The sequence below is a fragment of the Pygocentrus nattereri genome, chromosome 2 (genome assembly GCF_015220715.1).
Source record: "Pygocentrus nattereri isolate fPygNat1 chromosome 2, fPygNat1.pri, whole genome shotgun sequence".
Classification (NCBI taxonomy): domain Eukaryota; kingdom Metazoa; phylum Chordata; class Actinopteri; order Characiformes; family Serrasalmidae; genus Pygocentrus; species Pygocentrus nattereri.
The window spans coordinates 44,844,784-44,868,561 of record NC_051212.1 but is presented as its reverse complement, the minus strand read 5'-3'; the positions used below and the strand labels follow the sequence as shown (position 1 = coordinate 44,868,561).

General features: G+C 38.4%; 1 long non-coding RNA gene and 2 gene segments (V, D, J or C); all 3 read right to left on the bottom strand.

Moving 5' to 3' along the window:
• Positions 1 to 10,459: 10,459 nt before the first annotated feature.
• On the bottom strand, positions 10,460 to 11,754 carry LOC119262100. Its single transcript, XR_005129428.1, has 2 exons — positions 11,683 to 11,754; positions 10,460 to 11,537 (listed from the first exon to the last, which is right to left on the bottom strand). It is a non-coding gene; the product is annotated as an uncharacterized LOC119262100 (long non-coding RNA).
• A 1,874-nt stretch (positions 11,755 to 13,628) lies between these two features.
• LOC119264971 lies at positions 13,629 to 14,799 on the bottom strand. The segment is given in 3 exon segments: positions 13,629 to 13,637; positions 14,361 to 14,653; positions 14,734 to 14,799. Coding segments are annotated over 3 exon segments (342 nt in total).
• A 7,473-nt stretch (positions 14,800 to 22,272) lies between these two features.
• Positions 22,273 to 22,939, bottom strand: LOC119262063. The segment is given in 2 exon segments: positions 22,273 to 22,635; positions 22,778 to 22,939. Coding segments are annotated over 2 exon segments (381 nt in total).
• Between the last annotated feature and the right edge of the window lie 839 nt (positions 22,940 to 23,778).

Sequence of the window (23,778 nt, the reverse complement as noted above, 5' to 3'; positions counted from 1 at the left end):
ATAGATTTTACTTTAATTTATGACTTTTATTTAAGCGAAATGTTGGAATCATACTTGTAATAATGTGTGTGTTTTTGAAGATACATCTACAGCGTTATTGTATTATGATACTATTACTCTATTAATTTATTGGGCTTTCAAGTCATTTGTGAGAAACTGTATAAAATGAAGACATTTTAGATGCGTCTTGAATGATAAACAGAGCCATAAGTGACAAATAATGACTAAGAAAGCTGTACAACACTTAGAAGGATGTTCAAATAAATATCCAGAATTCCTAGTATTTGTATTTGTAAAAACAGATATTTATATTCTAAAGCAGCTTGTATCAACTAATTAGTGTAAATAGATAACTACAGTATATTACTTTATCAGTGGTGGACAGTAACTAAGTAAATGTAATTCGTTACTGTACTTAAGTAGTTTTTTCGTGTATCTGTACTTTACTTAAGTATTTCCATTTTGGGTGACTTTTTACTTTCACTCCACTACATTTCAAAGTCAAATATCTGACTTTTTACTCCACTACATTTTGAGAAATCTGTTGTTCCTTTTGGTTTTTGTGTATAAAAAACATAACATGTCAAAACAAAATAAGCACAAAGCAAGAGCACCAATCAGGGCACAGCAGCCACTTTGTTCTGAGCTTCTTTTGACCTGTTGGTCATACCGACCCAATGCAAGCACACGGTTCAACATCAGTGCAGCAGTGTAAAAATTTGGGAGCACATACATCACCTAAATGATGGAACTAACCTAACTTTGGGTAAATAGACCACAATATAGAAATATGTACACATACGCAGTTTGTACTAATATGTCTGTACGTTGTTCATTAAACCAAAGATTATCTTTTTAAGTGTTAGAAAATGAGGCTGTATCTGTCTTTAGTTTACAAAACATTCTCATTCTACAAAAAATCTGGGCAATTGTCCAAACATATTCTGCCCATATTCTAGCTTATAAAGTTTTTTTACAACCCCAATTCCAATGAAACAGGTGCATGTTTACCACTGTGTTACATCACCTTTCCTTTTAAAAACACTCAGTAAGCGTTTGGGAACTGAGGACACTAATTGTTGAAGCTTTGTAGGTGGAATTCTTTCCCATTCTTGCTTGATGTACAACTTCAGTTGCTCAACAGTCCGGGGTCTCATATTTTGTGCTTCATAATGCAGCACACATTTTCAATGGGAGACTGGTCTGGACTGCAGGCAGGTCAGTCTAGTACCCGCACTCTTTTACTACGAAGCCACACTGTTGTAACACGTACAGAATGTGGCTTGGCATTGTCTTGCTGAAATAAGCAGGGACGTCCCTGAAAAAGACGTTGCTTGGATGGCAGCATATGTTGCTCCAAAACCTGTATATACCTTTCAGCATTAATGGTCCCTTCACAGATGTGCAAGTTACCCATGCCATGGGCACTAACACACCCCCACACCATCAGAGATGCTGGCTTTTGAACTTTGCACTGAAAACAATCCGGACAGTCCTTTTCCTTTTTGGCCCAGAGGACACGTCGCCCATGATTTCCAAAAACAATGTGAAATGTGGACTCGTCAGACCACAGGACACTTTTCCACTTTGCATCAGTCCATCTCAGATGAGCTCAGGACCAGAGAAGCCGGCAGCGTTTCTGGGTGTTGTTGATATATGGCTTTCACTTTGCATGGCAGAGTTTTAACTTGCACTTGTAGGTGGAGCGACGAACTGTGTTCACTGACAGTGGTTTTCTGAAGTGTTCCTGAGCCCATGTGGTAATATCCTTTACAGAATGATGTGGAATTTTAGTGCAGTGCCGCCTGAGGGATGGAATGTCACAGGCATTCAGTGTTGGTTTTCTGCCTTGCCGCTTTCTTGCAGAGATTTCTCCAGATTCTCTGAATCTTTTGATGATATTATGGACTGTAGATGATGAAATCCCTAAATTCCTTGCAATTGCATGTTGAGAAACATTGTTCTTAATCTGTTGGACTGTTTGCTTACGCAGTTGTTCACAAAGTGAAACCCGCTGGATGGATTATGTCTCCAAGTTGGCCTGGGAGTGGCTTGTTGTCCCCGGGAATGAGCAGGAGGAAGTTGCAGGGGACAGAGTCATCTGGGATTCTCTGCTCTCCCAACTGCTCCCCCTGTCTGGACTAGCGGTCAACGATGATGGATGGATGGTGTTTTTTGAGCATTCCTCAACTTTTCCAGTCTTTTCTTGCCCCTGTCCCAATCTTTTTGGAATTTGTTGCAGGCATCAAATTCAAAATGAATGAATATTTGCAAAAAACAATAAGGTTTATCCATTTGAACATTAAATATTTTGTCTTAGTAGTGTATTCTTGTATTTGTAATTGAATATAGGTTGAAAAGGATTTGCAAATCATCGTATTCTGTTTTTGTTGGTTTTACACAACGTCCCAACTTCATTAGAATCGGGGTTGTATGTCTCACATGCTTTTTTTTCTGTTAGTACCTCAAACAGTCAGAGAGAGTGTAATAACAGTTAATACATTGTGGTTTTGTAGTTATTTTGATCTTCTTTTGTTCAAAGCAAACAGAAGGTGTGTGAGTTTTTGTAAAGCATCTCAACAACTTTGTATCACTGGGTTCCAAAATCTCTAAGAGCACAGTAGTACAGAGCTGAATCTACCAGTCTTAGCTCTCTAACTCTGAGCTCAGTAGATGAACTGGATGCAGTAGATGAAAATCTATCATCTGAAGTGTCCGCATAAGAACTTTGTTGTCGAGCACCTTTATATGATACATATTGTAGCGCTCTGTTAGGAGACTGTCTGTACCAGTACAGCATAATGTGTTGATTACTTCTCTCAAAAGAGCATTTTAATATAACAGGTTCTCCCTCCTTAATAAAAACATCAGTCTTCTGATCTTCTGATGGTCCAATTTGATCAGCACCCAACACACCTGAAATAAAAAGAAGTATTAAAATAATATTTAAAATTTTAGGAAATTGTCATTATCTAAATATTTCTGAGCACATCTTCACAGTGAGTACCTGATGCGATGATGAGGATGATGAGGAGGTTTCTCTTCATTGTGAATATGATCAGATGGACTCAGTAGTGTGTTTAAGCTCTCAGTGCTCTAATGCTGATCTGTGTGTTAGTGTGAGTCTCTCTGAAGTGAGTGCAGTTATTAGAAACTACAATAGGAAACTCCTGCTCTGGGGAGCTGCTCCACTGTGCTTTCTGTTTTTGTGGACGATCAAAGCATAAAAAAAAAAAAAAAAATCCAAAAAGTTGGTGACACTGCAAAATGTAATTAAAAAAAAAACAGAATGCAACTACTTATTAACAGTTATTTGTATACAGAGCTGATACTGAATGTGTGTAAAGGCCACACAGAAATAACTGTTCATACCATTAAAAGTAATAAACAAATAAAGGCACATACAAACAGTTTGACTGTTGATCATTTACACATATATGCGTGTTTGCAGTCATACATGTTTTAGACTTTTCATATACACAGTTTTGAAAGTAATATAAAAGGAATGACTTTAGATCATACATTTGTTTTGAGAGTTGAACATGTTGTTGTCATGTTTTACAACATTTTACTTATGTTTTCTAGCTGTTCCAGCAGCAGGTGTTAGTGGTGTCTTTATCTGGGTTTGTGGTTCACTGATATCATGGTGTAGTGAGGAAATAAGTTTTTGTACAGCCTCTCAGAGACTTTGTATCACTGGGTCTACTCTAAGAGCACAGTAGTAGAGCGCAGAGTCTGTCAGCTTTAGGCCACTGATAGTAAGTTCAGTAGATATATCAGTTGTTTTTGCTTCAAGTCGAGGGTCAGTGGGGGTGCTCTGTTCACTACTGCGTGATTTTGCTCCTTTAAACAGTAAATAATCTGGAGCTTCATTAACACGCTGCCTGTACCAGTAAAGCCGAATAAAATTACTGCTTGACTCATATGAGCATTTCAGAGTAACAGCATCTGTTTCCTTTATGACAAGTTTGGTATCTTCTTCCTTCGGACCAATTGTGTCTGCAAAAACACCTGAATTAAGAAAAGAAAATTGGTAGAAGAAATTAGTATTAAATAATCTATTTAATATCACATTTAATGTAACTGCATCTACATGTACATAAATTATTAGTTTACCTGATGAGACAAAGAAATAAAGTGTTATGTATCTCTCCATGTGCAGTATGATTACAGTCATTTTGGAACACAGTGGTCTCTGTGTATGAAAGTGGTCTCTGTGTATGAACGTGGTCTCTGTGTATGAGAGTGGTCTCTATGTTTAGTCATTTACATGAGAAAATTAGACTCTTGGAAACCCACCCAGGAAGTGCCTGTATTGAAGCATCACAGCATGTGACAGGCTGCTCTGTGCGTAAGTAACTATGAACTGAGTTACTGGTTCAGTATAGAACAGCTGTTATATTTATAGAGTCACTGATGATCTTCCTGATTTTAACTGTTCACCACATCTTAGAATAAGAGTGACCACATCAAATTATTACATTTTGAAATTATATTTTGCTTTTCCAGTAAATCACTCCAGGGAATGATGTCTTCAAATGATCCCTGCCATCATTTTATGAAAAGCAGAAACTTTAGAAGACAGCGCATGTGGTGCTTGACAGAACCTATCAGCCCGTTATGTATAATAAAGGCATTTCAGTCCAGACTGTTTTATCCAAAGTTACCTCATAATATTCATTTTTCAAGGTAATTATTGAGAAGACTGTTGTGTCATGTACCACTGGCATTTCCTCCTTGTGGAGGTGTCAGTCATTAGTTTTATCACTGCTCTGCTTGAGTCTCACAGATCATCACATGCAATTCAAATTCCTCCTGACTTCCTCAAATTCCTCATTTTTCAGAATGAACACGGCTTAACTGGGCAGGTAACTCGACTGATGCACAGCCTCAGTGTGAGTGCTGGATAGTCTCAGCACACAGAATGCAGTCAGCTCAAGCTCCTGGCTGTAAGTGAAGAACATGGACTTCAGGTAAATAAATCTTATGAACTGGGTAAGGCTCAGAGCTCTGCCAAGGTAGTTTACAATGGACATTTTTCCTATTTGGTGATTTATGAAATTATATATAAGAGTGGTGATTTATGTGCTGAACTCTTCACATGAGGGAGGAAGTCAGGAAGTCCTTCTGTAGCTCCATAACAGCACAAAGCTTCACTCAAGACTAAGAACTGAACCACCAGAACAATGCAAAACAAATTGTGTTATTCACAAAGATGCTGTAATTACATGAAAGCATGAATCCTCTCCAAAAGCATATTAAGACACCTTTACAGACAAATATATTATTACTTTATGGTTGCATAGATTGTACATACATGCACTTTAATAAAGAACAATGATTATTTAATTGTTTAATTGTTAGTAATGATAATAATACTGTTTGTAATACTGTAGATAGTAATAACCACTGTAGCCAACAGACTCTGATATACACCTGATGTTTTTGTATGAGGGATATGTTGTTGCCACAGTGGACATCAGAGCACAGTAGAGTCAGAAACATGCAGCTTCTAAATTGTCTACTTTAATATGTCCTTGCATATAATGTTAAGTAGAAGAAACTGAGGAGATTTCTTTGTTGGGGTGACTAATCAACAATGTTGTACTTGCAATTTAAACCTTCTGCATGTCCTTCAGGGGCCATCAGTATTCCTACAGACTGTTCAGCAGAGTCTTGTCCCCTGCAGATGGAAAAATCATAAGAATATTAAAGGATGTCTTTCACAGTAAATATTTTTAAGTGTGTCTATGGGAATTTGTGCCCTTACAGTCAAAAGAGTATGTGGAAGGTCAGGCACAGAAGACCTGGCTCACAATCACCATTTCAATTAATCCTAAATGTGTTCAGTGGGCAGGGCTCTGTGCAGGCCACTGGTGTTCCTCCACACCAAATTCATCAAACCATGTGTTTATGGACCTCGCTTTGTGTACAGGGGCACAATGTGTGTGATTCATTACCCCAGAGAACTCAATTCCACTGCTCTAGAGACCTGTGGCAGTGTGCTTTTTACACCACTCCAGCCAGCGCTTTGCATTGTGCTAGGTGATCTTAAGCTTGTGTGTAGCTACAATGGCCATGTAGGGCTGTAAATGTTCATTACAATAATGAAAAAAAGTTTAAGCCGTTGCTATAATAAGACGTTTTTGTACCGTGTAGCTGGGTTTCCTGTCACTGTGGGCTACAGGGCACAGTAGTAGAGTGCATAGTCTGATACTGCAGCAGAGGAGATCAACAGATCCACACGCTTGTTGTCTTTATCCATTTCAGCAGACATGCGAGGAGGAAGAGGATCACTCTTAGTCCCTTGTATGTAAATGTACAAAAGAAACTCTGGTCTGGATTTGGGAAACTGACGATACCACTGAATAGCATCACCAAAATTAGTGGTACTGTAGTTGCAGGAGAGAGTAACATTATCACCCTCTGAAACATGCAGTTCCCCTGCAGGTGGCTGAATTGTCTGTGCTGATGAGTCTCCTGGAAATAGAAACGTAATTGAAGAAGATAAAACATTACATTATGATGTTCCATTTTCTTCAGATTTCTTGTTATTTTTCACAATGGTTAGGATATATATGTCATTAAAACTGTCTTACCTACAAGCAGTGCTATGAGAGAAAGGATGGAGAGCAGCATGTTGATAGAGATGTGAAGTGACTGAGAGCAGAGTCAGAGCTGAATGAGATCAGTGTAGCTCTCTGCTGAGATATGCAGCTCCACCCATAATACAGCTGTGTCATGCTTGGCTCCTCCCACTCCCCCATGTGCTTTTTGTTTACCTTTTGATCTTCCACGTGCCTTTGCTTTGTTTCAGTCCAACCCCCTTGTTGTCTGACTCCCCTGATTGTTACCACCTGTTTCCCACCTGTCCCTGGTCTGGCCTCTGTTATACAAGCACTATGTTTGCCCTGGTCTGTGTTGGTCTTTGTTTGATATTTGTTCGGTGTGAAGCATTTGGATTTCTGTTGATCTCATTATGTCTTTCCCTCCATTTCTCCTTGTTGGCTCATTAAACCTGGGCTGTCTTGACCCTGATTTTGGGTTTGCCCATAATAAATCTTGCTTGTCTCTGCACATGCGTCCACCTCAACATCCCTCCCCATTGTTACAAGCTGATATGCTTAATCACTCTGCCACAGCTCAAATCTGTTTGCAAGCCTGTTTACAATTGGATTTTACTGTTAGTGAGGCACTGCTGTCAATCAATTGCAGTGGGTAGAACATCAGGAGAGATGTGGCAGTGCTGGTGCTTTACTGGACACCTGGGAGGTAGCAAAAGACATTCATTCATGTGCTATTACTAAATTTCTTTTAATCAAATTCGTGAAAATACTTTCAGATTACTTTTTATGTTCATAACAGAGACATACTGAACAAAGTTTTACTGAAGTATGCTTGGATCTTACTGAGAAGTATACAGAAAAATAGTACTACTTGTAATTAATGTGTCACGATTGGCTCCTCCCACTCCATGTGCATTTGTTTTCATTTTGCAACTCCGCCCTTGATTGTGTTCACCTGTCCCTCATTGTCCCGTGTATTTAAGCCCTGTGTTTGCCCCTTGTGTTTGCCGGTCTTTGTATTGGTCTTTGTTTGATGTCTCGGTCTCTGTTTGCTGGTTATTCCGGTTTATGTCATGTCTGTCCCCCAGTCTGTCCGTGTTGGCTACATGAACCTGGACTGTCTCGACTATGACCCTGGATTTGCCCTTAATGAAAGTCGCTTACCTCCGCACATGCGTCCACCTCATCGCTCCGCGTTACATAATGTTGTGATCATGATATAGAAGATAGAATCATTTGTCACTGTGTTTGCACACTGTGAAATTAGACCTCTGCATTTTATCCATCCATGCAGTGAAACACCCACATACATGTACACTAGCAAACACACACACTAGGAGCCAGTGAACACTTGCCTGGAGCAGTGGGCAGCTCTATCCACCAGTACCCAGGGAGCAATTGAGGGTTAGGTGCCTTGCTCAAGGGTACTTCAGTCATGGGTTGTCAGCCAAGGGGATCAAACCGGCAACCTTCCGGTCACAGGGCTGGCTCCCTAACCTCCAGCTCACGACTGCCCATGTGGGACAGCTATCAGTTTTGTTCTTGCTCTGTTTGAATCTCTCAGATCAACACATGCAAAATCAATTTCCTCCTGACTGGACCCCAATGATCTGAAATATTCCAAGTGTTGATCATATCAGTCTTAAGGAGCCATTCAGACAAACAGCCTAACACTGGGATCAGCCTGGATGGAAATGTTCTCAGAGTGCTTTAGCAGGATGGACACAGCTGACCCAGAGCTGATGCTCAATTTCAGTGACAAACAGCCTCAATGTGAGGTCTGAATAATCAGGTCATACAGAATGCAGTCAGCTCACTCTGCTGGTAAGTGAAGGACCCAGACTTAAAGTAAATCAATCTACTGCAATGAGCAAGGCTGTAACTACTGAGGTGAGTTTAATATGAGGTTATTTTTTTATTGTAAATGTAATTCTTTGTGGCTGCATTTTTTAATTTAGTGTGACTAGGTTGTACTGATTCTTAAACACTCAAGTATTCTTCTTTCTTTTCTTTTTCCCAGCTGCAGGTGCTACCACAAACTTTATCTGTGATTGTTCTTCACTGATGACAAAGTGTGATAAAGAAATAACTTTGATCTTCTGTGGTTTGAGGAGCTTCTTATACGTCTTTGAGTTTTTGTACAGCCTCTCAGGGACTTTGTATCACTGGGTCTACTGTAAGAGCACAGTAGTAGAGTGCAGAGTCTGTGAGCTTTAGGCCACTGATAATAAGTTCAGTAGATGTATCAGTTGTTGTTGCCTCGAGTCGAGTGTCAGCTGGAGTGCTCTTGTAGCTGCTATATGATTTTGCGCCTCTATACAGTAAATACTGTGGTGCTCTGTTAAAGCGCTGTCTGAACCAGTAAAGCAAAATATCACTGCTGGTTGACTCATAAGAACATTTCAGAGTAACGTTGTCTGTTTCTTTACTGATAATGCTGCCATCTTCCTCCCTCGGTCCAATTTTATCTCCAAATACACCTGAATTAAGAAAAAAGAATAAGTGTTTCATGCTAAAGTTTTTAAAAGGCAGAGTCACTGAAATACATGGACATTCATTAGCCGTTCATTACCTGATGCTACAGTGATAATCAGTGGTATGAATCTCCTCATGTGCAGTAAGTTGTGTAGTTGAGGCATTTTGGAACAGAGCTGTGTGAGGTCTGTCTGTGTAATAGTGGTGATTTATGTGCTGAACTCAGATGAGGAAGTAAGTCAGGAAGTGCTTGTTTTGCAATATAACAGCACAGATCTTCACTCAGCAGCATCTGTGACTATGAACTGAACCACCATAACAATACAGAGCAATTCCAGTGTTATTCACAAAGGCAATGTATTTTATATTAGAGAATGATGCTTCTCCATGAACACAGCTTTAAGTGCAAGAAGGCTGTGTTCTTAAAACCCTTATAAACACAAATAAATATTACATATTTAAGATTTCTTGACTGGCTTATACACATGTGAAAAATTGCGACAATGCATTGTTGAAATGGTCGCTGTTGTAAATAAAGATTTTTTCTTGAAGTTAAAAAAAGAAACAATCACTTTTCCAATCTGACTATATATAAATAGTGACTGCAGGTAACAGACTCACTGACTTCCATCTGATGGTTTTGTATGAGGGATGCACGTGTTGTCATCACAGTGGACATCAAAGCACAGTGATACACAGTAGAGTCAGAAATGTGCAGGTTCTGGATTGTCAGTGGAACTAAACTGGAATTGGAATCTAAATATGCACTAAATCTGTCTTTAAACTCCAGTCCACTGTGTCCTTGTCCAAAAGTTCAATTCATCAGAACAAACTGAGGAGATGCTTTACTCTGTTGTTTGTACCATAAGAGATACAGTGACTGATCAACAGTGCTGTACTTGCAGCGTAAAACTGCTGCATCTCCTTCATTGGCAGAGATTAATTCTGTAGATTGTTTTACAGAGTCTCGTCCCCTGCAGACTGAAAAAAAAGAAATAATAACAACAGCAAAAGAAAGACTTTAAAAGTAGTGCATATTAATTTTTTGATGTAATTTATTATAAATAACAGCCTCGTACCAGAATATAGTGCACCTGACAGCACTGCTATTTTCACCAGATGGTCCATTGTTAAGAACAGTCTCAGCATTTTTACTTTTAAATTCTCTGCTATTGTTTCTTATCTGAACTGAAATAAACAGAAGCTCAGCCTCTGAGCAGATTCTCAGCTGTGCTCACATCATGCTTACATCACTGCTGCCCTCTTGTGTTTGATCAGCACAATGTGTATATAAACTATAGACAGAGTCAATATTGTACTATATGATAGTGTTTCACTGCCTAAAAGAAGTCATCCTGATTCATCGTCATATTAAAAATGAAGAAGTCATAATGATGAGACAGTGATGAAGACTAAAAAACAGAATAATGTATTTAATTCAAACTCAATTCATTTGCTTCATTTGTTTCTTTCAAGATCTTTAGTAAACGTGTGATTAAATAATACTAAAACTCTTCTTCTCAGTAATATCAGTTATAAAGTCCCTTCACATCATATTAGAATCTCACCTATAGACAAAAAAAGTTTCAGAGTTTAAAGTTTGTTAGCGGCAGAGTTCACAGCAGAGTATTACACTACAGAGACATACAGGTTCTGGATCAATAAGCTTGTTGAAGAATGATAATGTGGTTTATGTCTGTCTCTGTTAAAATCAGATTTATTAAAACCAACACTGAATCTGTTCAGTACTGATTTATAGCAACATTGTTGGATGATTATGATGATCAGGTCTTAACAAGAAACTTACCAAGAAAGTAAATAATTTAATTTGACATTGTTTCCCGTATAAATAAGGACCACAATCATTTTCCCTCTTCAGGAATGTTTTCATTCTGACACTGAGGAATGCTGAAGTTTTTTGGAGAGGAATTGAGATGAAGAGACATTGTAGCGCTGCAACCTTGTGGTAGTTGGCTTATGTCCACATTTTCTGTATACAGTCTTGTTTTCACTGGGGATAAATTGTTTGATAAACAGCAGCATGTGCTAAGAGTCTTCTTCTTCTGTTGTAAAGCATCCAAAGGTTTTATCATTGTAGCCACACAGTCTGTAGACTATATATAATCTGAGTTGAGCTGCAACATCTACACAGGTTTTTGTACAATGTAGCTGGATTTCCTGTCATTGTGGGCTGCAGGGCACAGTAGTAGAGTGCAGAGTCTGATACTGCAGCAGAGGAGATTATCAGATCCAGACGCTTTACGTTCTTCTGAACTTCAGTAGATAAACGAGGATGAGAAGAATCTGCTGTCTGATTTTGGCCTGATTCCATCACTAGAACAAGGAACTCAGGTGCTGCACCGGTATTCTGGCGATACCACTGTAGATTGTGCATAGACACTTTATAGTCATAATTACAGGAGAGTCTAACAGTTTGCTTCTCTTTACCACTCACAGCAGAAGATGTAGGAGTAACACTGTCTTGTTTGCTGGAACCTGAAAAATTTTTTCACATTGATTCAACAATTAAAAATTTGAAAACAATTGGAATCTTACTTCCATGAATACAACTAAAGAACATTTGACAAACAAATATAATGCTTAAAGAAGACATGTTGAATAAATGAAGCTAAAATCCTACCTGTGAGTGCTGTAAAAAGCAGTAGTGAACAGAGAAACATTGTGCTCTACTTTCCTTTCCTGGAAGCTGCACTGTAGCATTCTGTTTTACCTTCAACTACTCCATCCTGCCATTTTTGTTAGCCAATCAGAATGCAGTACAGTCTGCTGTGTACAGGAGAGTGCAGGCAACTTTTTACATTACATTTTTTAATACATTTAAGCAAAGCAATGAGTTATACTCACAATTAACTCACACAGTTAATCCAGTTTTATGATGTCTGACATGTATTTTTTTATAACAATATAGCAAATATCAGTGAAACTGAAAAAAGATGTAAAAAAAAACTATTTTCATTCTACAAAAATATGGTTTAAAATGTGTCTCTTAGGAAACATCTGTCTCTACTTGACAGTTGACTTTAAGTAAGTTGGACATATTATCTTATATTAGATTTTACCCAAACTCTCCTCTACTGCGTACGTCATCTTAAACATTTATAACAAACTATTGTGTCTAGTCCATCATTTTGTTCATGTCATTTTACAACATCTGAGCATAATCATATTCAATACTGAATAACAATGTTTTCTGTAAGCTGGTAATCCTGTTTTCAATGAGGCTGTGTAGCCTTTTACATGTATTAATGTACTGATATAAAATACATTGTCACAGGTTATTTAGGGTTTTTCCCACAAAATCAGCTATTCTGATACAATATTACCAAGGAGCAGCTAAATGAGTCACCAGTCTTGTCATTTCACCCTTCATCCATTCTCTGAGTACATGTGCTATATGCTGAAGGTGCTGAAGTTTGCTTTTTTCAGTAACTGCAAAGTATGTCAATTATATTAAAATATCTCTTGTATATTTAACCAAATATACGCAGATGAAGAAATCAAAGACTCATGTCTTGCCCTTGTATGTAATCATAGTAATTCTAGTGTAAATAAACAGCAATGTTGCTCTTCCTTTTTTTTGTTTTGTTTTTTTAGACTAGTCCAAACAAGAATATGGCAGCGTTTAAACAACAAAGTCTAGCATTATGACATCACACCCATGTGAACATGTGAATTGTGACAAAGTGGTGTCATCTTCTGTTCTGAGTTCTGAAATTGGACCTTTATTGTTGAAATTGATTAGAAAAGAAAAACACACTTTACACTCATCGACACTGTTCTTCACTGATAATTCTTCAGCTTCTAACGGCCATTCATGCCTTCTGATGAGGTGCCTGGTGCACTTCAGAGGTCAGACTGACTTGACTTTGAGATATATTTTCCCGAAATGGTTATACATGGTAATGATTAACTAACAAAGCAGTTGCATTTTTTCTCTGCAAATTAAAGCACAGTTTACATATACTTGATGAATTTAACATATTGGAAAAAATGAAACATAATATATCAAATTTGCCATAACTTTTCTACACTCCTCATTTCATGTTTCATTTTCTTCTATGTTAAATTCAGTAAATAAATGGTAACTGTGCATTAAATTGTACAGATATTGGGTGTCTGTAGAAGATATGTTGACTTATTGTCACTTAGAAAATCAAGAAAACGTGTACTTTAACCAGGGTTAGGCAAACTTTTGAGCATAACTTTTACTAGAGCATAAAAAAACCTTTGTGTTGTGCATATTAATTTTTTTTTGCAAGTTTTACCACCTGCAGTCATGTCAGATAATAACAGATACATTCATTTTACTGCGATTTCCTTGTATTCTCAGAGACTTTGTATCACTGAGTTTAAACTAAATGAGCACAGTAGTAGAGAGCTGTATCTGCAAGTATTAGTCTTTAACTGTGAGCTCAGTGGATGATCTGGAAGTAGCAGATAAAAATGATCTGAAGTATGGCTACCAGACCCTGGTTACATACTCAGGATACTGTCAGTTCCAGTGAGTCATAAGAGCATTTCAGTGTAACAGATTCTCCTTCTTTACTAAAAATATCAGTTGTCTGATCATTTGATCTGATTAGCAAACACACATGAAAGAATGATAAAGTGGAATGCACGTTTAGTTTATAAACACGTTTATATTTAAAAAGTCATTAGCCAAAGTTTGTATTTGTTTTTTGTATTTGTTTGTTTGTTTGTTTATTGTTTATAATGTGGCTGTCATAGATTTCAGTATTATTGTAATTAATCTGATGAAACCAATAACCATAGAAACCAAAGCAAATCACAAAGTCATACAACTTCTGCATCCACACATGAGATAATGTAAGATCTTGAAAAGGTGAGTGAGATAGTTCAGCACTTCTTCAAGAGTCTTACAGTAGGATTAAAACACTAACATCGCTTTGATCATACAGTGAAAGGATCCACACCATGTTTGGTCATATGATTCTAACAGTAGTTCCACTAACAGAAAGAATCATGTATTTTATTTTCAGAAACTTATTCATGTGCATATCAAGCAGGAAGAACACAAGTCAGTCACTACTTTGAACAGTACCAAAGATTTTTATAATCCAAAACATCTGTGCTTTTAAAATTTTCTAAACTATTGTTTGTGACATTACAATATGAGCAATACTGATTTCAAGGTTGATATTTTTGAGAGTGAAATGCAGCAGTGAATCAGTACAACACTGTACAGAAACACAGAAACATGAGTAAGAACAGAGCTCCATTCCAAACAGTGTTTTTATACAGTGTAGCTGGGTTTCCTGTCACTGTGGGCTTCAGGGCACAGTAGTAGAGTGCAGAGTCTGATACTGCAGCAGAGGAGATCACCAGGTTCAGAACTTTGCTGTTCTGAATTTTATCAACTGTAGCAGAAAACTGTGCAGCTGGATCAGCTTTAACAGTTCCTCCAGATTCAGTGGTGGAGAGGAGGAATTCTGGTTTGGATCTGGAATACTGACGATACCAAAACAGGCCATATTGAGAAACATTGTAGTTGCAGGAGAGAGTAACACTCTCACCATCTCTGGCTTGTTTAACAGACCCATGAGATGTTATCAAGTCTTCAGAAGAGACACCTGTTAAAAAAGAAAAGAAAATGTTCAGTAAAATTTCAAATGTTAAACTGAATACAACAGGAGTTTCATGGGTCTCTTACCTGTCAGCACTGAAGGAATCAGAAAAGCACAGAAGAACATGATGGATAAAGAAAATGACAGTGAGATGAAGAGTCAGAAATGAGGTCTGTGTCCTATAAATGTTTCTTCATGATTTAATCACACAGCTCCACCTTCTGACTCTCTGAGTTTTCCACATGTTATCACTGAGAAAGCTGGATCAGCCCCGTTCAGTGTGTTTGTGAACCTGTGATTAGAACTACAGTTGTATTCAGCTCTTTGGCCCTCAAATGATACGTTTTGTAGATTTTCTGAGTGAAAATAATATATTTGTGCCATAGTTTGTTCTCAGTACACCATGTGTTAATTATACTTAGACAACCAAGACAACATAGATTTTTACTTTTACATATCACACACACACACACACACACACACACACACACACACACACACACACACACACACACACACACACACACACACACTAACCATTTCTAATAAACTGTAATTTATGGGGAAAAAAAAAGAAAAAATAGCAAACCAGATAGTTAAAATGATAGACAATAGATATATAAAATGATAAATTCAAATTCGTATCATATTCTATTATAGTTCTGGCTGGATTTGGCAGTAGTAGTAGTCAGGCGTCAGAGTTTTTGTTGTGGTATCCAGTACAGCCTGTAAAATCACTTCATCATTTGCAGCTGTTGGGGTGGTCTGTCAGGCAAACCAGCCTGCTGAAAACCAGAGGTGAAGTAAACTCTCAGTTACTCTAGCCAGTGACTCTTTACACCAAGACTGACTGAACTCAACCTGCCTATGACTGGAGCTCAACTATGTCTGTGTGTCATCCTCGGTGTGCTTTCCATGATTAAAAAATGGCCAAATAAACTAACCCTATGAAACTTCAAACGACTTACAGACTCATGACTCTAAATGATTCATAAGCAACAAAAGGCTGCATTTCAGTGAATGTGTATCAGTCGAATTCCATCGAAGCAGGACACATCATCCAAGCAGGGCTTCGGGCTGACTATTAATACACTGCTGCCACCTACTGGATATATTTTGAATTGCAGTAGTCAAGACGCTGAGCTTGTGAGAAACACTGGCAGGTTTTTGTACCATGTAGCTGGGTTTCCTGTCACTGTGGGCTGCAGGGCACAGTAGTAGAGTGCAGAGTCTGATACTGTAGCAGAGGAGATGATCAGATCCACACTGGTGGATTCTTTTCTGTGTTTGATTGATATTCCAGTAACAGGAGGTGAATAATCTGCTATGAGGAACTGAGGAGGTGATGCTGAATTCTGGAGATACCAGTAAAGACTTCTAACAGAACCGCTGTAATTACAAGAGAGTGTAGCATTTTCACCCTCATTGGTGAACACAGCTGCACTATATGGAGAGATTAGTTCTGCAGCTCTGTTACCTGAACAAGAAAACAGAGACTATGTTCAAATAAATGAAAGAATGAGTAACTTAATTATATTACTATCTAGCATTATTTTTTATAAGAAAAATGGAAAGATTTGGAGCGTATTAAGAATACAAAGTCTTACCTTTAACAGACAACATAAACATCACTATTAAAAATAACATGGTCACTGAAACAGGAAGGTTTAAAGGCTGAACTGCAGCTGCTCTTCTGAAAGCTGTGTGCTGATCTCTGTTCAGTCTGAACTGTACAGCACTCAGTTCTAATCTCCTCCTCTTTACATCGTTACTGTCAGCTTTCCACAGATAGAGTAAGAGTGAGTTTAAACTTATCAGCTTAGTTTTCTCATCAAAATCAAGCATAATTGTTATTAGTGACCTCAAACTGAAACTGGGATGGAGTGTCCTTGTACAGTAAAAGCTACAGACACTGCAGAGAACAATTGCTGAATAAACTCATTTTACTTACAAAGGAATGCAATGCCAGGGGCCTTGGGGCTGTGTATGTTTTAACCCATCAAGCAAAAAAGTGTCATTTCTGTTATCCTGTGTTACTGAGCTGTTTATCTACCCAGCTAGAAGTTATTCACAGTTGAATCAACATTGTGGTTCAAGGTTGAATCACTGTTGGATTTTGTTTCAATTTTGAAAGGTGAATCAACATCTTACAATTCAGGCTTGGATCTCCCACGTATCATCTAGGCCAAATACTGCACAGCTGTCATAAACTTCATTGGTCCAGACTTTGGTTTGAATCTAGGCCCAATTCTAGCCCAAATGCTCAACTCACATCTGGGTACACTGCGATATCAACACGCCTAGCTAACAAAACATAGTCAATATATTCACATCCAGATACTTTTTACAAAAGTGTAAATCTCTATTTATTAACCACACATACCTCAATTTACAGCATAACATACTTGGCTACAACACAGACAAAATTAAATAATCAATACACAGGTGAATAATCAATTATCATATGCCGATAAACAGGCGTTAAAGAAAAATATAAACCAAACTGAAATGTGCAGAACACCACTGTGCTTTGATATATGCAGATATATGTAGATATATGTATACAAGGAGTATATACGCTCATTTGCCACATTATTCTTTACAGCTACCTTGTAGGCCTACTTGCTCATTTTATCTTTAATCAGATCCACTTAAAACCACCCTAAACTGAGTCCCAGCACCCCTTAAAATAAGATTAAAAATTCTTATGTTTTTAAACACAAGTATGTCTTTGATAAGCAAATGTTATGATCTGCACACACACACATGCAGGCACACTAGAGCCAGTTACAGTGTGGTGGTCAGCAGCACAGACGAGGATTTCTTATCACTCAGCACCAACACATTACAATCTGAATCACAGGTCACTCTTTGTTATTGTTAGCTATTTTTTATCTAGCAAGTTATATTACAGGTCGTCAGTCAATGACCGCTCACTGTTTGAATTCGAGTAAGAGAAGATGGAGCTATTGTGCCAATGGTAGCCCTATATGTTGTTAAAGCTAAGGTGCTAGACTACTACTGTTCCTATGCGCATCAGCTAAATAACATTATAGAATTATAGAAGATATGATGAAATAAAGGGTGGGGTGTCTCATTGGGTGTCTCAGCACCCTTAAAGCGCTGATCCTAGAATCGCCCCTGGGTCAGGACCCCCACAGAGCAAGTATTATTTGGGTTTTGGAGCATTCTTAAGAACTGTAGTGACACTGATATGGTGGTATAAGTGTATCAGACTCAGCAGTGCTGCTGGAGTTTTTAAAATACCTCAGTGTTGCTGGTGGACTGAAAATAGTCCACCAAGCAAAAACATCCAGCCAAAGGCATCCTGTGAGCACTGTTGAAGGACTAGAGGATCAACACTGTGCATCAACAGATGAGCTTATGTCTCTGCCTTTACATCTACAAAGACAAGCAAACTAGGAATGTCTACAGTGGACAGTGAATGAACACTGTTTAAAAACACCAGCAGCACTTCTGTGTCTGATCTACTCACACCAGCGTAACACACACAAGCATCACAGTGTTACTGCAGTGCTGAAAATGATGCACCATCCAAATAGTAACTTGAGTAAAGGGATAAACAAATTATGCAGAGAAACAGATGGACTACAATTTTTAATACACTGTCTGCAGTGACATGGTTCCAATTATGCGCAAAATCTAGATAGAAGGCAGGAAGGGGAAAAAAGAATGAACCACATAGAATCAAACCCGTATTGGACTAGTTTAGCTGATACGAGAGAAATGTGCAAACAGAAAATTACAACATATTTTGGGTGTAATCCTGATCTTTTAACTGAATTAAAAGATTGCCTTCTATCGAGGCATCAGATATAAGCAACTTGTAACCCTGATTTAAGTGTAAGTGATGTTGCTTGTAGCTTTATGTCTATCACCTGTGCACACTCAGTGCAAAATATATTTTTGCTGCCATTGTTGATTAATTTCTTGCATTTGCTATTTGTAGTTTCTCAGTTGGAATTAATTTAGCAACCATAAACAACATAAGAGGCATTTGAGTTTGTGACAGTGTCACCTATGAAAATCATTTCCTGTGCCACAGCAATGCAGTGATGTATGCATACAGGCTTAACTAGTTTAAGTCAGGTGCATAAAAAAAGTTGTCAGTGGTGTATATGTAGAGCATAAATGGGAGAGAGAGAAGCAGACAGAGCATGAACATCAGCCCCCCATACATTCTAGCTTTGCTTCACAGTGTCAAAACAACACGGCAAGCAGCGGTCTACCAATTATAAGCTACAATGCTCAATTGGCGTAGAGAGTGGCACCAGGGGTTGCTCCCGACAGTGGGAGAGATCTTTACATCTCATTGGACAGCTATCAAGCTATCAAGCTATCCCCGCCTCAAGCTGGGCAGTCCCCAGCCAGTAAGGTGTTGTCCCACCGCAGTCTGCCTTCCTCATTGGGTGCATGAGGATAAGGAAATCCGACAAGCAGACTGCAACTTCTGCACCAGGCAAGAATACACCAAGAACAAACACTAAGAAGAGACCAGCTTTTAAACTGGGATGTTGGAATGTCCACACCATGACAACTGGACTTGAAGATCCCCAGAACATTAGTGACGCAAGAAAGACAGCAGTCGTCAAAAACGAGCTACTGAGACTGAAGGTAGACATAGTCGTTCTGCAAGAAACATGCCTAGCTGAATCTGAATCTTTGAAGGAGAAAGACTACACCTTCACGCAAGGAAAGAGCGCTGAGGATCGCAGAGAGCACAGAGTAGGCTTTGCAGTCAGGAACACATTGCTGAATATGGTTGAACCTGATGACAAGGGATCAGAACATCTGCTAACTCTCTGACTCCATACCTCTGAGGGACCAGTTACACTCATTAGTGCCAATGCCCCAACCTTGACCTCTACACCTGAGGCAAAAGATGAGTTCTACACCAACCTGAACGACGTCATCAAGAACATCCACAGAGGCGAACACCTTGTCCTCCTTGGCGACCTCAATGCCAGAGTTGGTGGAGACCATGCGTGACCAATTCCTATTTCCAGACGAAGCCACAACACAGAGTGTCATGGCTCCACCCTCGATCGTAACAATGGCACCAGTTCGACATGGTCAGTGTCAAACATACAAGCCTTAAGCACATGCTTCTCACCCACTCATACCACTGCACTGACTATGACTCTGACCTTTTGAGGATGCTCTGACTACAGGCTACACATGTAACACCGCTTCCGAGTCATGGAAGTACCTGCGTGAGGCAATTCAGAAATCAGCTCTTGCTATCTTTGGGAGAAAGACCTCCAAGAACTGCGACTGGTTTGATGCCAAGTCTGCGGAGTTGACCCATGTTATTGAAATAAAGCGTGCTGCCCTTTCTGAATACAAGCGCTCACTAAGTGAGAAGACCAGATCAGCCAGGAGAAAAGTACAGCACACATCAAGAAGATGTGCCAACGAGTACTGGCAGGAGCTTAGTCACAATGTCCAATGCAGCAGCAACAGGTAACATCAGGGGCAAGTATGAGGGCATCTTATCACGACAGTATGAAGGCAACCCCAAGGTCGCCCCCAGCTGAGATATAAAGTTGTTTGCAAGTGCGACATGAAACCTCTGGACATCAACACAGACATCTGGGAGGACACTGCTGCAAACCACAGCAGCTGGCAATGCTTGCTCAAGAAACAGCAAAAGACAGGTGAGGAGAAGACCTTGAACCTGGCAGAAGAGAGGAGAGTCAGGCGGAAGGCCAGCACACACAGACAAACCCCCCCCCCCCCCAAAGGATCATTCAAAGAAACTATAATAATAATACTTTAAACCATTGCATACTGTCTGTATTGAAAAGAGAGCTTGTCTGGCTGGGATTCTATCTGTATGTGCCCATTCATTTCAAGGCTATTCATAGAATGTACTGTACACCACATGAACTGCACTTAATGAAACATTAAACAGATCCTAGTTGCAAGATGTGTGAGAATAATTCAAAATGTATCTTTCTTCTTATGTTTTGGGATTGCCTGGTTGTTTTAGGTTTCCAGAAAGATGTGGTCTGTAAGTTATGTTAGAAGAACAACTCCTGACTTATAAATGATAATAAATGATAATTCATGTTACCAGTATTCATTAACTCAGAAAATGCAATTGATGGCAGGCTTTATATCTGCAAAGAAGATCCTACAGCAGCTATGCTTTGCACCTGATATTAATGCAAAGCAATTCTAGATTTCTTCTTTTTATTATATGGCCTGCCTATAATATAATATATATATATTTTATATATGTAATATAAAGGTTGAAGCAGGTTGCAACTGTGAGCTGGTTTTTAGGGGCAGTCCAGTGCTCAGTCACAGAAGGCAGGGGTCAAAACACAGACTGGCAAAATAAGAGGCAGAGCCATCCTCGAAAACTAGAGATTGATAAGGATAAGCAGGGGTCAAGAACAAGGAAAACCAAGACAAAGAAACAGGCTCAGAACTCAAGAAAACAAACACAGACTTCACAAACTCTTTACCAAACAAATGGCTTTATAAAAAGAAGGTAAAGAGTCAAGGGTCACTTGCAGATGTGCAGGTGGGTGGGGCAAGGGAGAGTCCAAGTAGAGTCTCTATAGAGGGGGAGACATATCACTACTACTGCCCCCAACTTCCCCTGCTCTCATTTCTTTTTTGTTCCCAGTCTATATGATGTGTACTGTGTGTTATATTCTTAAATAATACAAATTATAATCCAAATATATATACTGATTATATTTACAGTGGAAAGTACAAGTAGAAGTCAGACATAAACAGAGAATGCCATGTTTGAACTACATTACTTACATGTCTTCTCTTACATGTGGTCTCTCACTTCATCACATAACTCTGTTTCAGCCCTTTAGCAAATGAAAATTAAACCCTACTCTCTTCTGGGAAATTATGCATAACACTGTCAGCTGGTTTCTCATACAAGAATCAAATCTATTCCTTAAGTAATTAATAATGTCTACAGTAATTCAGTGTTAGACATGTTTTGTAGTTCAGGCCTAATTGCTAAAAAGGAATTCCACACAAAGCAGAGATGAATAAGCTTGTTTTTGGGAAATGTGCTGCAGCAAAGCATTCCTACAAAGCTTAATCACACAGTTCAGAATTTTGAAAATAAAACTAAAGGGACATTGAGGACTAAACTGCTGTATTTATTTTACATTAAAGACTTAATCATGAGACCAAAATGACATATTCAAACCTTTCTGCTAAAATAGACCCAAAACTGTTGTTGCGCTGTGATATCAGATTAAATCTTTAAAGATTAAATCAGATGAGATTCTGGTATTCACCAGAATTTGAATCAGAATTATATTGAGTACTTAAAATAAGGAAAAAGGGAAAAGTTTAACAAATTACATCACACACTGCAAAATGCAAATCTGTTTGTATCATAATAGTAGAACATTATGATGTCATATGATTCCAGAAACGTTTTTCTGTGTATCTGCTGATTAAACACTAATATGATAAATGTGTGTTTAGTTTAGAAAAGCAGCATCAGCTTTTTGTTGTCAACTTGATAAAGAGTTGGGTTCCAGAGAAATCTAGTATTCTAGCCTGGAGGTTTAAAAAGCTGAAAGTCTAAACGAAAAAAGACAAATAGCTCCCCCTGTTGATAACAGCACTGCCCTGTGTGAGTCATATGAAAGACTTTGTGTACAGTGTAGCTGGGTTTCCTGTCACTGTGGGCGTCATGGCACAGTAGTAGAGTGCAGAGTCTGATACTGCAGCAGAGGAGATCAACAGATCCACTCTTTTTCCATCCACTTCAGCTTTCAGTTGTTGGAGGACTGGAGTTACAGATTTTGTTGATGGGATGATCGTCAGTAAATATTCTGGTCTGGATCCAGGATACTGACGGTACCAAAACAGATAGTCTGCTTTATCATACTTGCAGGAGAGATTAGCTCTCTCACCTTCGAGAGCATGAACCTGCATTTTGTCCTCTAGTGGTGCTATTGACTGTGAAACACAGTTCCCTGTAGAAAAATGTAATTAATTTAAAAACATTAATAAGCTTTCAGTGTTGCAGAAAAAAAAATAATTGGCACACAACATAATTTATCACTCACATACACATCAGTATAAAAAAGTAGAAAAAACTTAGTCTGCTATACTTACTTAGTATGATCATAAAGACAGTCAGAGAGCACAGACACATCGTGGTGGTTCCAGTGTTCAGATAAAGAGGAGAGATTTGCTGCTACTGTTCCAATATGTAAAGACTCCTCCTACATTTGTCATTGAGTCTGTAATAAGAACACAGGAAGGCAGATCAGGAGTTGTCACACAGCTGATTCTGTTCATTTAATTAATTGCTAATTCTTCGAACAACTGACCATTTTTGCTTTTGCTTTGGTGGAATGAAAATCTGCAGCCACAGTGGCCCCATTTTAGTGTCACTACTGTTCTAAGAATCATCTACCCTTTTCATTGATAGATAGGGTGGGGGTGGGTGGTGATCAATTGTGCAGCAACAAATTGGCTAAATCAGTGGTGTAGTCAAGTGTAAGTCACATGTACAGGCCCAAAATAAACTTTGTTGTATAAAAGACTGTATTTGTCCAACATAGAAGCAGAACCAGTAATACATAAAACTGCAGTTAAATCAGACATCCTTGGAAAGGATCTGACTGGTTACAGGGGCTAGATAATGGCAATGTAGAAAGCTAAGTAATAATAATAATAATAATAATAATAATAATAATAATAATAATAATAATAATACACCATTTCCAAAAGTTGGGACGCAGTGCAAAATGTAAAAACAAAATGCAATGATGTGAAAACCATTTAAAACCCATATTTCATTGAAAATAGACAACATATCAAATGTTTAAACTGACAAACTTTATTGTTTTTTGAAAAAAATATGTTTTTTGAAAAAAATGATATACACTAACACATTAATCTCATTAATTAACTCATTAATCTAATACCACACTATTTATAGAATTAATAATGGTTGAATCAACATCAACATGGTTGATTTTGTTCATCTCCTTACAAGAAATATAAACTAGAGAGCACTTTGGAAAGCCAGTGCCGTCCCTAAAGAACACAACTCTGTTATGCATTTTAAGACAGTAGAAGAGATTAATAAAGCAGTAGTTTTGCTCAGG